The following is a 16,263-nucleotide window of genomic DNA, read 5'->3' on the forward strand; positions in this document are numbered from 1 at the left end:
TTCTCTCTTTCTCTCTCCTCTCTCTCTTTCTCTCTCTTCTCTCTCTTTCTCTCTCTTCCCCGAGAGTTTTTCAAAATTAAAACCCTGCGTGACACTGTTCATGCCACGTGGACCACTCAGAAGCTGACACGTGGTATTTCACTGTTCACGACCCAAAAACATTAAAATAATACGGTATCCGGTAAACTTCAAACGTCCATAACTTTTTAACCGGATGTCCGATTTAAGCGTGCCGCTAGTCTATGAACTCGTATCGACGAGTACTTTACAACCATACAAGAGTCAACTCACAATTACATCACAAGAAAAAGTCAACTTCCGGCACCTTTTAGACAGTTTACACTTCAACTTGTTTTGCCCATAACTTTCAAACCGTAGCTCCGTTTTCGACGTGCTACTAGTCTACGAACTCAAGGCGTCATGCACTTCGCCACGGTACCCTGGTCAACTCGAAATTCCCACCGAGTCAAAAAGTCAACTTTGACCCCTTCGGTCAACGGTCAACGGTCAACCTCGGTCAACGTGCACGGATTCCGGTGCGATTCGGGACGGGTGTTACACGCCACGCGACCGTATGCCGGTTTCTCTCTATAACCTCCTGTCTGGCAGTACCTCGGGACGCTGGGTACTCTGGCGCCACTGGTATATAGTGGGTGCATCAAATGATTTTCAGAACTGTGTTTTAAAAAAATAAAATGTTTGGAAACTGAATTGGAATTAAAAATATAATTGTTACCGCTTATGGTATTTAATTGATGTCTTGGTTTTCGGGGAATATGGATAAAGGGTTTTGTGAAATTGTCTTAAAAGGGGAACCTTTCCAACTGAGAGAATTGTAAGGGTTGTGAGAGAAAATATTATTTCCAAATAATTATTATTTATACTTATTACTGTGATATTATATGGTATAGTAGTAGGGTCGCTCACTGAGATGATTAGCATCTCACACTCTTAAATTCCGTTCCTCTAGGTACCAGGTTGTCGGTGTTCACTCGGAGCGGACTTGATCTTCCTCGCTGTTTTACTTCGTGAAGTACCCTGTTCTTCTTTATTGCGGTTGTACTATTTCTTTCATTCTTGTTGTATTTATTTTGCACTGGATTACTGTATTTTGAAGTGCTGGAATTTGTGGAACCAATTTGTAGTTTGTGGGAGGAATAAGGGGATATTTTTGAAGTGTGTTTTCAGTGCAGGTAAATTTGTGGTAAGTAAATCCCTTAGGGGAGGTGCTGCCGGATTTTCCGTTGGAAGGTTCGGTGGTATTTCCCTGGGATCAGGGCTGTCTAGGGTTCCGGAGGAGGAATTCTGGACGGGTCCTGACAAGGAGGTCCCAGATTCAATTCTTTTCATGACCCTATTTTGATTTTTTTTTTTTTTTGGGTTTCTAAATGTTTAAACAAAAAAATGAAAAGTAAAGGCGACGCATTTGTTGAAAATGGTACGTCGCCTGTTGACTGTATAAAAAAGAAAAAAAAAAAAGGCTCAGTTTTGGCACTCTAATATTTTTACTGGTTATTTATTGTTGAAATAAAATTATATTTATTAAAAGAACTAAAAAAAAAAAGGTGAGGAGAGAAGAAGCGAAACAAATTCTAAATAGTGCGTCCCCTGGTAACTATATAAAAAAAAGAACTAAAAAAACTTAAAAAGAGAACGGGCGACGCACAATCTAAATAGTGCGTCGCCTGTTAACTATATATATAAAACAAAAAAAAAAAGGCTCAGCTTTGGTGCTCTAATATTTTTACTGGTTATTTGTTGTTGAAATAAAATTAGATTGATTAAAAGAATTAAAAAAAAGATAAGGAGAGAACAGCCGATGCACAATCTAAATAATGCGTCGCCTATTAGCTATTAAAAAAAAAAAAACTCAATTTTGGCCTACTAATATTTTTACTGGTTATTTATTATTGAAATAAAATTATATTGATTAAAAGAGCTAAAAAAAAAAAAAGAAAGTGAAGAGAGAACAGGCGACGCACAATCTTATTGGTGCGTCGCCTGTTAACTATAAAAAAAAAAAAAAAAAAAAAAAAAAAGGAGCTCAGTTTTTGTGTACTAATATTTTTATTGGTTATTTATTATTGAAATAAAATTAGATTAATTAAAAGATTTTAAAAAAAAAAGTGAAGAGAGAACAGGTGACACATAATCTTATTGGTGCGTCGCTTGTTACACATATAACAAATAAATAAAAAAACAACTCAGTTATGTTACTCTAATATTTTTATGGATTATTTATTGTTGAAATAAATAAAAAAACAGATCAGTTATGTTACTCTAATATTTTTATGGGTTATTTGTTGTTGAATTAAAATTAGATTAATTAAAAGAACTAAAAAAAAGGGAGGAGAGAATAGACGATGCACAATCTATATAGTGCGTCTCTTGTTAAATATATATATATAAAAAAAAACTTATTTTTTTTCTGTCTAATATTTTTACTGATTATTTGTTGTTGAAATAAAATTAGATTGTTTAAAAAAACTAAAAAAAATTAGAAAGTAAAGGGAAGAGAACAGGCGACGCACAATTTAATTAGTGCGTCGCCTGTAACATATATAATAATAAAAAAATAAAAAAATATCTCGGTTATGTTACTCTAATATTTTTACTGCTTATTTGTTGTTGAAATAAAATTAAATTGATTAAAAGAGCTAAAATAAAAAAAAAAATAGGAGTGAACAGACGACGCACTAAAATAGTACGTCGCCTGTTAACTATATATTTAAAAAAAAATCTCAGTTTTGTTACTTTAATATTTTTACTGGTTATTTATTTTTAAAAAAAATTAGATTGTTTAAAAGAACTTAAAAAAAATTAAAAAGTAAAGGGAAGGTAACAGGCGATGCGCAATTTAGATTGTGCGTTGCCTGTCACCTTTATTACAAAAAAAAAAACAAAAAATAAAAAATAAAAATAAAAAAACTAGCTCAGTTATGTTGCTCTAATATTTTTATTGGTTATTTGTAGTTGAAATAAAAGAATACTATTTAAGAGATTTGCAAAAATAAGCTATACAAGAAAAATTATATAATTGAACAACAACCTGGTATAATTAAATTCTATGGTTATGTAAACATAGATTAGTGGTTGGTATTCATTTTTCCTGAGTAGCATTTAAACGTACAGTATAATTCCAGTATTAATGGCGATTCTGGTCAGTTCTACATTCAGCGACCCTTAACAGACGTATTGCATGTTTTTTGTTTTTAGCGACCTTTTGAGGTCGACAGTTTTTGGATACGTCGTATATTTATTGAATTTTTACAGATGCATTAACCTTAAAGTCGCGTTTTTATTTTTTCAGACGCATTTGTTTTATAGCGTCGCTAAGTGTCGCTAAGTGAGTGTCGCTAGATATTAATTTTCACGTAGTGGATGGAAAACGCCATCTTGTAATATTGGCCTTTAATCTCTTTGACCAGAAATGATGGCACTTCGTCTTCTTCCAAGCATTTGAGTGAAACTAAAAGTTCATCGTACAGTGTTATTGACTAAAACCAGCTCCCTCTAAGTTCTAATGGCTTCCTTATTGGAAACAGAAAACAACTCAAAAGTCCATGACCATGAGACCAGGGAAGAAGAAGAAGAAGAAATCTTCTGCTACGCTTTGCAGCTGGGATCTTCCTCTGCAATGTGCATGTCATTGCAATGTACAATTGAGCTTGGCGTATTCAATATCATAGGGAGAGCAGGTCCAGGAGCAAAGCTCTCCCCATCAGATATTACAGCCCAGATGCCCACTAACAACCCTGAGGCGCCCACCATGGTGGACTCCATCCTCAGGGTCTTGGCCTGCCACTCTGTGCTCAACTGCTCTGTGGTTGCTGCTGATGACAATATAATGGCTCTTTGCAAAGGCTATACAGTCTTTCTCCAGTGTCCAAATCTTTGTCACAAACAAAGATGGTGTTTCATTGTGCCCTGGGGTGTCGTCCATACAAGATAAAGTACTCTTAGCTAACTGGTTGATGTTGGTAGTCTTGGGGTGACCCGTCAGAATGTCACTTCCACATACCCACCAGTCAAAGGCATTAATTTCGACTTACCTCATGTCATTAAACATGCCCCTTCTTGTCCAAGGTACATGAGTCCGTTGTTTTATTAATTCTCATGTTTATCAATTTTGAATTTACTATATCCTAAAACATTTTATTTTTATTAAAATAAATTAGTTTTTAATTTATTTTTTTTACACGTTGCAGGTTTGGAACATGTAGGAGGAGATATGTTTGTGAGTCTACCAAGCAGGAATGTCATTTTTTTGAAAGTAATGAATTGTGCAAATTTTCCAAACCTCATATTATTATCTTATATATGTATATATATAATTTGTATTCAAAATAAAAAATATATATATATATATTTTTTTGTGGTATACAAATTAAGATTTTTAATTTTTTGGTTCAAATACAATAGTAAATGACACATTTTATAGTTAATTGTGTGGCTATTACTATTATTATTATTATTATAAAACTTTTAAAACCAAGAGAGTGAGAACTGGGGAAAAGAGGACGGTGTGAACGTCAAAAACGAAAAAGGACAACATTGTAATTAAAGAGAAAAAAAAAATGTGGGCTATGTTTTATATATGAAAGTTGTATTGGTTTTGGCAAAAAGTAAATAATAATAAAAAAAAAAAAACTGGTATCATGTGCACGAGCAAGTTTTACTAGCATTGCTAATGGTGGCAATAATATTGGAGTAAAAAGGACGGCTTAATATTGTCCGCACTCCTCTTTTATGGCAGCTGGCCTTGGATGGGAACCATCTTTTTTGTGGAGGAGTATTATCTGGGTAGAGTTGTGTTATCTAATGGTTGGATTTGGAGAGTAGGGAATGGTCATAATAGTAGAGTGTATCGAGATCCTTGGTTGGGTGGCATTGGTTCAAGATATATGTTCTTTCGCCAAGGATTTTTAAATGCAGAGGCTACAGTTTCGGAATTGATCACTGACTCAGGAGGATGGGCAAGTGAAAGGGTACAGAATTCTTTTTCTCAGTATGAGGCCTTCATTATTTTGAAGACACCAGTTGGTGGATTGGGTGTTCATGATCGGTTGTGAAAGAGTTTAGAATGATATGATTCAAAAGGATGATTTGCATTGATCATTGTGGAAGTATTTACACACAGATGTAAAGCATTGATAAGTCTCCTAACTATGTGATAATATAATAACCTGATAATGACTATATCTAAGGTATATCTCTATATGTTATAGGATTACAATTATCATTAACTACCTACAATGCTGCTGGTTATTAGGTTAGCTTGGCACTTTACTCCATCTGAATGTTATAAAGTTAGACCAAGATATTGGGTGGCTCGGAGATTTGGCAGTGCTTCTAGGATCGGCGGTACAAGCTCAAAAGAAATTTCAAGGCGAGCATTATGAAAGTTACAGATCCCAAATGAAATTAAAATTTTTGAGTGGAGGGCCTGCAACTCAATTTTGGATAAGACATAAAGTATAAGAATCTTGTCGTACATTTACTATATAAAAAGGGTGTAAAGTACAAAATCTTGTTACAGATAATCTCCATAATTGTACTATGGGAATAATATGTGTTTAGTAAAAGTAATGATACTTAAATTGTACACGTATCTTTGTAATAAGGGAGTTCTTATCTGTATAAGGGAATCCCCTTAAACTTGAAAGGCAAAATTAAACCCTAATAAGACTCGTAAATTTGGATCTTCTGTGTTTACTTATTGGATTATAGAGTTTCAACGGGGTTGCTGGTGCTAGTAAAATTATTGAAACATATTCAATAATCATATGCTTGCTTTTCAATATAATTATAATATGTCAAACAAAATCTAAATATTTTTAGTTAACATTAACAAATAATTAAGACAAGCAAACTATATATAAATTTAAAAAAAAATAACAAAAATAAAAATTGAACACATTAACAAAATGACATATAAGTTATTTTTTTGCCAAACAAAATTGCCATCGTTAACCCTATTTTATTCAGCTAGCTCTTTCTATTTCAACTGCAAACTCAGCTTCCAAATTTTTTATCTTGTTTACCTGAACAGTATAGTCTATAGAATGAAGTTAGGTAACAATGATGAATGGCAATCTTGTAAGATTAAAGCGAAGAATGACTTAACATTGTCATTGTTGCTAATATTATAATAATTTCTCTTTAAAATAAGGAGAGCATAGTTGATAATACTACCTTTTTTATAATAGGAGAAAAACACATATTTTTTTTTTTACAAAGGAAAGACACGAATATTTAGGAGAAACTCTTTCTTAATTCTCTCTCTAATACGATCTCCTTTCTCTCTGCTTCCATGTTTCTCACCTCTCAAAATGGAATTGGCTTCTATATGAGAAATGGAATCGACCCTTCTTCAAAATGGGATAATTTTCAAAGTGATGAGATGTGCATATTTATAGATGCATATGGTGGTTTGAAAGGAGGTGGTAGAGTTCAAAATTGAAATTGAGTTCTTCTTTGGTGGAGTTCAAATTTTTTGGATTCTCCTTTGACATAATCAAAGAAAGTGGCTTTACCACCTTTACTGCCACATTAATAATTAATTTAATGTTTCTCTTCTTATAATTATATTTTTAAGTTAATTATGGTATGCAGATAGCGTGTTTCATAAGAAGACAATCAATTAAGCTCAATGCCTATGACATATTTTTTAGAAAAAAGGAAACAAAAAGATAAAATATGGAATTGTCAATTGAGATAGTCACTAGCTATTATTTCCTACCCATCTCAGTCAGGTATTAATTAGTAAATGATGAAGTAGTTGCCGGCTTGGAAAACTTCTAGTTTCGTAAAGAAGTACTCATAGTAATGGAAATTGGAGGTGGATTCTTAGTCATATTAATATTATTCTTTTGAACAACTAATTTATTAGTTATATTTACTTTCAGGAAAACTATAAAATTCACGAAGGTGGTTGAAAGATCTCATTCCGATATGAAAAGTCCATCCCAGCAGCAACATATGCTTAATATATCACCAACCACTAATCTTGTGCTCTTACAAGCGTTAGCAATTCCTCTTCCTCTTCTTCCAAGCAAATTTGAGTGACTCTCAGCTCTAAGTTTTAATGGCATCCTCGTTGGAAATAGAAAACAACCAAACAGTCCATGACCACGAAACCAGGGAAGAAGAAGAAGAAGAAAGCTTCTCCTATGCTTTGCAGCTGGTGAGTTCCTCTGCTCTGTCCATGTCATTGAAATGCGCTGTGGAGCTGGGCATATTCGATATCATAAGCAAAGAAGGTGAAGGGGCAAAGCTCTCCCCAACAGAGATTGCAGCCCACTTGGGCACCAACAACCCTGACGCACCCACCATGCTGGACTCCATCCTTAGGCTCTTGGCCTGCCACTCTGTCCTCAACTGCTCTGTGGTTGCTGATGATAACAATAATAATATTAATGGCTCTTTGCAGTTGCAGAGGCTATACAGTCTTGGTCCAGTCTCCAAGTTCTTTGTCACCAACAAAGACGGTGTTTCATTGGGCCCCTTGGTGTCGCTCATGCAAGATAAAGTCTTCTTAGCTAGCTGGTCTGCTTTTTGTATTCAATAATTATTTTTTTTCTTCTTTGTTCTTTTCAGAATTGATCATTCCATTGATTTGAAACTTAAGAATCACTTAATGGTTCGTGTGCCAAACACATCCCCTAGTTTAACAATTACGTAATTTACTAGCTTGATCGATCGAAGCTCTAAACGCTTTCTAGATCATGTTTCCCAGTTAGTTAGTTGGTCTTGAATAGGATTAATAGAAGTCATCAACTTAACACTTTTGGGATTATTTGAATCACGAAGTTGAAGTTAATTTATGACAGGCGTTGGTGGTGTAATTGTTGTTAACAGAAATCTTGGTTCTCAAGTCAACTCTTTGTCCTGTGCCTGATTAGTTTTTTTCACCATATCCGGTTAGCCTCCAAAAAATAAATTTAAGGTTTTGATAAATAAATAAAAAAGAGAAATAAGATAAAAATTCCACCATGCAACTACTTTAATATTAGAAGAGTTTGCCTAATTCTGATGAAATTAATGTTACACAAAACTGTCAGGACCCGTCCAGAATTCCTTCCCCGGAACCCTAGACAGCCCTGATCCCAGGGAAACCCTACCGAACCTTCCAACGGAAAATCCGGCAGAGCCTCCCCTAAGGGATTTACTTACCACAAAATTCCCTGCACTGAAAACACACTTCTAAAATTATCCCCTTATTCCTCCCACAGTACTACAAATCGATTCCACAAATTGCAGCACTTAAAAAAAATAAATACAGTAATCCAGTGCAAAATAAATACAACAAGAGTGAAAGAAATATTACAACTGCAATAAAAGAATAACAGGGTACTGCCGAACTAAAACAGCGAGGAAGATCAAGTCCGCTCCGAGTGAACACCGACAACCTGGTACCTAGAGGAACGGAATTTAAAAGTGTGAGATGCTAATCATCTCAGTGAGCGACCCTACTACTATACCATATAATATCACAGTAATAAGTATAAAGAATAAATATTTTCTCTCAAAACCCTTACAATTCTCTCAGTTGGAAAGGTTCCCCTTTTAAAACAATTTCACAAAACCCTTTATCCATATTCCCCGAAAACCAAGACATCAATTAAATACCAGAAGCGGTAACAATTATATTTTTAATTCCAATTCAGTTTCCAAACATTTTATTTTTAAAACACAGTTCTGAAAATCATTTGATGCACCCACTATATACCAGTGGCGCCAACAGTACCCAGCGTCCTGAGGTACCGCCAGACAGGAGGTTATAGAGAGAAACCGGCATACGGTCGCGTGGCGTCCCACAGCGCCGCTGCTAACCTGGTGTCCCGGCCAAAGGGGGGTGGCCGCCCTCTCCGATGGCATCCACAGGACACCCTCATAATATCAACCGCGCGCTACTCACACCCACCTGCGCGCTAATCACAACCGTGTGCACACTAACCATATCACATAATCAGAACACCAGTACGTGCACGGTGCATCTAAAAATTATAAAATCCATAAATTTAAATCATAAAACAAATTTCACATTTTTCATAAGCATAGCGGGCATAATCCATCCGCTTGAACCGGAAAATTCTCCACAATTTCCTTATAATCCATACCATAAATTCCATGATTTTCAAATCCACCAACTCCCAAATCCATCAATTCAAATATCCACATTTTTTCCAAGCATAAATAATTTCTCGAAATATCATAATCAAATCCCATAATATTTTATGGGCATATTTCATAAAAATTGAAATCACCAACATAACCAAATATTTTCCTTGAAATATTTGAAAATCAAATCGTGCCCAATTTACCATTAAAACCACACCAATTTCAAAATCCTCAAAACCATAAAATAATTCCACACGGCATAAATTTGTAGAATTCGCATTTTCTTAAATCCAAGAAATTCATAAATAATTCTACAATAAATCCAATGAATATTTGGCACATAGAAATTAAATTCCAAATATTTAATTCACACATAATATATTCATCAATTAAATTCCCCAAAATTAATTTGAAGGTGGGTCACTCACCTGGAGCACGCAATTAACCCATGATCCACTACGGGATCAATTCTACGACTCACCGGTGCTCCTAGAACAAAATTCACAGACAGTCAAATAAATTAATATTTTATTCGGGTAAATAATACCCGGTACCCGGGGGGTCAAAACACAAACGATATCTAGAATTTACGAGTTATATACCGAATCGAAGCTCGAGTGATGCTAATCATAGATCCGGTCTTAATTTTCGATGATCGTACCCGACGGGGTTTGAATTTCGTCGGGAAGCTTTCCGGGTTTCGGCTCCGCAATTCTCCCAAACCGTCGCGAATTGGTGGAAACGGAAGTCGGATTTGGGTTCAGGAGGTCGAACACTGCGGACTGGAGCTGGCCGGAATTTTCGGGTACTCGCCGGAACAGTATTTTCCGGTAGGCCGCCACGGTCACCGGCAACGGTCACCGGAACAGTATTTTCCGGCAGTGGCCGTTGGCTGTGAAATTTTGCAGATTTGTAGATCGTGAGGAGAGCAATCCAACGGGACCGACGGTGAGCAAAACGGAGGTCGGACGGCGGAGAAATCACCGTTTGAAGATTTCCGACCCCTCACCGGAAAACGCTCCGATCCCAGCGCGTCGGTGGTCCGATGGCCGTGATTTTTGGTGGGTAGGCCGGACTTGAGGTGGGCAATCTGGCTGGCTGGCGCGTGTACAGTAACTAGGCCGGAAAACGTGAAAATGGCCGGCGGCCGGTGACTCTCTCTCTCTCTCCTCTCTCTTTCTCTCTCCTCTCTCTCTTTCTCTCTCTTCTCTCTCTTTCTCTCTCTTCCCCGAGTGTTTTAACAAATAAAAACCCTGCATGATACTGTTCATGCCACGTGGACCAATCAGAAACTGACATGTCTTTCACTGTTCACCGACCCAAAAAACATTAAAATAATACGGTATCCGGTAAACTTCAAACGTCCATAACTTTTTAACCGGATGTCCGTTTTGAGCGTGCCGCTAGTCTGTGAACTCGTATCGACGAGCACTTCACAACCATGCATGAGTCAAAGCTCAATTCCCCATAAACAAAAAGTCAACTCCGGCACCCCTTGGACAGTTTGGACCGCAACTTGTTTCGTCCATAACTTTCAAACCGTAGCTCCATTTTTGACGTGCTACCAGTCTACGAACTCGTGGCATCGTGCACTTAGCCACGGTACCCTAGTCAACTCAAAATTCTCACCGACTCAAAAGTCAACTTTTGACCCCCTTCGGTCAACGGTCAACGGTCAACGATCAACCTCGGTCAACGTGCACGGATTCCGGTGCGATTTGGGACGGGGTGTTACAAAACACAGGTCCCAATTGAAAGATGCAATTCTTGAAGGTGGAGTACCATTCAACAGGGTATATGGAATGCACGCCTTTGAGTATCCTGGAGTGGACCCCAGATTCAATCAGGTTTTTAACACTGCAATGCACAATTTCACTGCTATTATTACAAAGAAGATGCTCGAGGTTTACAAGGGTTTTGAGCACATCAAACAATTGGTTGACGTTGGTGGTGGTCTTGGGGTGACCCTTAAGAATATCACTTCTACATACCCACATATCAAGGGCATTAATTTCGACTTGCCTCATGTTATTAAACATGCCCCTTCTTATCCAGGTATACATATATGTATATATATATGTATGTATGACAATTTTGGTTTACAAAGTCTATCATTGATCTTGTATTGATTCTTCTGAATTTGCTACATATTATAAACCTTTTCTTTTTTTTTTCTTTTTTTTTTTCCTTTTTTTTCTTTTTTTTCTTTTTTTGTAAATCTCATATAGAAATTAAAGTAGGCAATTTTATTTTATTATTTTTTTACTTTTTTGATGTATATGTTGTAGGTGTGGAACATGTAGGAGGAGATATGTTTGTGAATGTCCCAAGCGGGGATGCCATTTTCATGAAGGTAATAATGATTAATTTTGCAAATTTCCAACAAATTAAGCATTATCTGTATATATATATATATATATATATTTGGTTGGTTTGAGTTGCTTACAATTAATGAAATATTGTTAATTCTGTATAGGGGATTATGCACGATTGGAACGATGAGAAATGCATAAAGCTGTTGAAAAACTGCTACAATGCGATTCCAGAAAATGGAAAAGTGATTGTTGTGGATGCAGTTCTTCCGGTTAAGCCGGAGACAAGTGCTAAAGTGAAACGCGTCTCCGAAGTGAATGTGCTTATGATGACTCAACACCCAGGAGGGAAGGAGAGGAGCAAACAAGAATTTCTTGCTCTGGCAACTGCTTCTGGATTTGGGGGCGTCAAATTTGTATGCTGTGTCTCTGCCTTCTGGGTTATGGAGTTCTTCAAATAGAGCCAGAACCTCTACTTATGAGAATGCTTTCCATTTGGCTTCTTGCTTTGCTCCTTGTAATTGAAACTAATGCTTCTTTCCAAAAATTAACCAGAATAAGATTGATAGAATTCAAACTGAAATAAAAGTTGTCTGTCATCTAAGCTACCATCAGTCGCCACCCTCTTTGCAATTGACACGTTCCATAGACTCATTTTTAATAACAACTTCAATTTAAAAAGTCTCACGTAATTTTCTTTTTTTCCGTTTTATTACTAAATTGCCATCTTTCACTCGATGGTGTTTTTTAATCTCAATTAATAGTGTTTTTTTTTTTTCCCCTTCCATTAAATAGTTCCTGTTTTGATTATATTTATAACTTAATTTAACGAATTGAATACCAAGGTTTAATTTGTTTTAAAAAAATTATTGATGATCCATGAGTAGTTGAAATATGCCTTTCCGATCACTACTAGAATCGCATTGATAAATGACACAATAAATACGTCGCACAAAATAAACAACGATGTATCGCACAAAGTCGCATAACTTCCTGTCACTAAATCCATAAGACAACAAACAACACAGTATGATAATTGCCTATCTTTTAGTTTTTAGCAATGCATATTGACTTTTAGCAACGTATTCTATCAATCCACTTATAACGACCCTTATTTAGCGATGTTTCACAACAATGTCGCTAAAAATATATTAGCGACTGTTTCATATAGAGTTGCTAAATATATTAGTCGTTAATGAGTCGCCTATTTAGCGACGCATTGATAGAGTCGTCTATTTAGCGACGCATTAATAGAGTTGACTATTTAGCTACACATTAATAGTTTTAGCAACGCATTAATAGAGTCGCCTATTTAGCGACGCATTATTTATTAATGCGTCGTCCCTTCTTTTTTTTTTTTTTTAATTTTATGAAAAGTGATTAAATTAATAAAAATATAAAAATAATTAAAATACAAAAAAACGAAAACTAGCTTCATCCAAAATAATTAGAATACAAAAATTTAAAATAAATATTTTGTCATAACAAATTAATTATCAAATAAATTAAATATCATCTCATTGACATATTTTTACATAATTTGTAAGCTATTGTATTTTTCATAACAAATTTAATATTAATTAAACTTCCTTGAATGCATACTCATTGAGATAGAAGTTGACGTTCTTTTGTTTACAATATTACACCCTCATACTGTATATGGAAAAATTAAAAAAGTTATTAACACTTATGCAAAATAAATAAAATATTAATCATTATTAAATTTGTAATTTAGTAAATGAAAATTTAAAAAATATTACCATTGTTCTTAAGATTTGACGAGGCACATTTCTCCCCTTACAGTCATTACAATAATAGTCACTCTCACATTTATCCTCATTATCATTTTCATCGATACTTGGCAACTATATGACAAATGGATTGTGAGCCATCGTAATATCTCCAAGAACATCTTCTTCAACAAAAGTACAATGTTATGGTGAAGTTAAAACAATAGACCATCTTGAATCAAATTGATCTTCAAAGTAAAATACTTGTTGAATTTAGCAAAACAATGTCAAGCAATATCATAAATAAAGTTTCTACAAAAGTAAGATTAATAAAACCCAACAAACCTAACCTGCAGTTAAAATGAAAAAAAAAAAAAAAAAAAAAAAAACATCCCACCTCATATCTCCGCCAAACCATAAAGGAAAAAGAAAGTCACCTAAACGATGGAGACAAAGAAAGAAGAAACCCAGAAAATCACGAGGGCGACATAGAGAAATCCAGCTTCCGGGCCAACGACAACGTAGGCAAATGAAAAATGAAACGCGAAATATCTCACTCTTCAAGTCTCTCTTAGATTGCTTCCAAATCTAATATCTATTAGGTAGTGTACTTGATGTAGTTTTAAAAAAGAAAAAGGGATTCAAACGAACGCATAAAAATTTTAAAATGCGTCTTTTCTCCCAATTGCATTTTTTTTCTTTGATTAATTTTTTATTTTTCATCTACAAATGAAAACTGAAAATATTTCTTAAAAATACAAAACAAAATATACAAGATTGCTGTTTATTTTTTTGTTTTTCAAGTACACCTTTATTCTTTATAAAATTTGCATGTCTTTCAAAACTTTTTATTTTTTTTAATTGAGAAAACAGGCAACGCATTCTCTTCAAGAATGGTCGCCTATTCGTGAATTTTGGGATCAAGCGACACATTATGGTCGAAAAGCGTCGCCTGTTTCATTTTTTATATTTTCTTTATAATCTTTAAATAATTTTTTAATTGTTCATCTATAAATATATTCATGTAGCAATCCAATGAACATAAATTCCATTGAACTAAAAATAGAAAATAGTTTTGTCAATGCTCTTCTCAGTTATTCACATATATGTGTATAGACGAGACACAAAATAACTCAAGACCAAATTTGAGATAGGATACCGAATATAGAATTCTAATTCAACAAGCATTTATTGACCAATTTATCTACATAAGTATGTTAAATGAGCTTAACTTTCATGTGTTTGTGGTCAATGATAGTTTACTTGTTTTTCAAAATTGAAAGTTTATTAAATTGCTTTTTTAAAAAAAAAAATAATTGAAGGAACAGGCGACGTAATTCCATTAAAACGCATCGCCTATTCCATGTTTTTATTTTTATTTTTAATTAGTTTTGTTGATTGCTCATGTACAATTTTTTTTTTTTTAAAAAAAAAAAAGCATACTTGCAAAATTAAAAAATTACTAAAAACAACTTTCAAAGTGAAAAAAAAAAGTTGAAAATTGGTTGGGTGAAACGGTGACGCAATTGTTGACAAACGAGTCGCCTTTTCATCTATTTAACGACTCTTTCTTAAAAGACTGCATCGCCTAAAACTATATTAGCTAGTTTTTGTTGTATTATTACATCCAAGTGATTTGGTCTGGTGGTGTGGTGATTTCTTGAGAGTGTAGGAGGTTTTAGGTTCAATTCTTGTTATGGTCCTATTTTGATTTTATTTTTTTTATGGGTTTCTAAATGTTTAAACAAAAAAATTGAAAAAAAAAAGAAAAGAAAAGGTGACGCATTTGTTGAGGAATGCGTCATCTATTTGGCGACGCATTCTTTAAATAATGTGTCACCTAACACTATATTAGCTAGTTTTTGTTATAATAGTACATGCAAGTCATTTGGCTTGGTGGTGTGGTGATTTCTTGAGAGTGCAGGAGGTCCTGGGTGCGACTCATTTGTTGAAGAATGCGTCGCCGTCACCTAACAATATATTAGCTAGCTTTTTTTGTATTAGTATATACAAGTCATTTGGTCTGGTGGTGTGGTGATTTCTTAAGAGTGTAAAAGGTCCTAGGTGCAATTCTTGTTATGGTTCTATTTTGATTTTATTTTTTTTATGGGTTTATAAATGTCTAAACAAAAAGATTGAAAAAAAAAAAAAAAAAAGCGACGCATTTTTTGATGCGTCACCTGTTCATCTATTTGGCGACGCATTCTTTAAATAATGCATCGCCTAACACTATATAAGCTAGTTTTTGTTGTATTAGTATATACAAGTCATTTAGCCTGGTGGTATGATGATTTCTTAAGAGTGTAGGAAGTATTGGGTTCAATTCTTGTTATGGTCCTATTTTGATTTTATTTTTTTTATGATTTTCTAAATGTTTGAACAAAAAATTTGAAAAAAAAAAAAAGGGCGAAGCATTTGTTGAAGAATGCATCGCCTGTTCATCTATGTGGCGACGCATTCTTTAAATAATGTATCGCCTAACACTATATTAGCTAGCTTTTGTTGTATTAGTACATACAAGTTATTTGGTCAAAAAAGAAACGGCGACGCATTTGTTGAAGAATGGGTCGCCTGTTCATCTATGTGGCGACGCATTCTTTAAATAATGTATCACCTAACACTATACTAGCTAGCTTTTTTTGTATTAGTACATACAAGTCATTTGATCTGGTGGTGTGGTGATTTATTGAGAGTGTAGGAGGTCCTGGGTTCATTTATAAATGTTTAAACAAAAAATTTGAAAAAAAAAAAAAAAAAGAAACGTATTTGTTGAGGAATGCATCACTTATTCATCTATTTGGCGACTCATTTAAATAATGCATCTAAATAATGCATCGCCTAACACTATATAAGCTAGTTTTTATTGTATTAGTACATACAATTCATTTAGCCTGGTGGTGTAGTGATTTTTTGAGAGTGTAGTAGGCTCTGGGTTTAATTCTTTTCATGACCCTATTTTGATTTTATTTTTTTTATGGGTTTCTAGATTTGAATGCTGTGTCTCTTCCTCTTGGGTTATGGAGTTCTTTAAGTAGAGCCACAACCTCTCTACTTATGAAAATGCTTTCAATTTTATTTCTTGGTCTGCTCCTTATAAT

At 34.5% G+C, this 16,263-nt stretch overlaps 1 protein-coding gene and 1 pseudogene across 1 annotated transcript; both read left to right on the forward strand.

The window, feature by feature from the left end:
• The first annotated feature begins 3,404 nt into the window (after positions 1-3,404).
• On the forward strand, positions 3,405-5,072 carry LOC125418229 (caffeic acid 3-O-methyltransferase-like; annotated as a pseudogene).
• A 1,827-nt stretch (positions 5,073-6,899) lies between these two features.
• LOC107423786 (cathecol O-methyltransferase 1) lies at positions 6,900-12,107 on the forward strand. The gene is made up of 4 exons (XM_048478728.2): positions 6,900-7,548; positions 10,868-11,178; positions 11,412-11,476; positions 11,600-12,107. Exons 1-4 carry the CDS (start codon positions 7,088-7,090, stop codon positions 11,894-11,896), a joined length of 1,134 nt encoding a protein of 377 aa, XP_048334685.2. The 5' UTR covers positions 6,900-7,087; the 3' UTR covers positions 11,897-12,107.
• Positions 12,108-16,263: the final 4,156 nt, after the last annotated feature.

This window comes from Ziziphus jujuba, chromosome 7, assembly GCF_031755915.1.
Source record: "Ziziphus jujuba cultivar Dongzao chromosome 7, ASM3175591v1".
In the NCBI taxonomy this organism is placed as follows: domain Eukaryota; kingdom Viridiplantae; phylum Streptophyta; class Magnoliopsida; order Rosales; family Rhamnaceae; genus Ziziphus; species Ziziphus jujuba.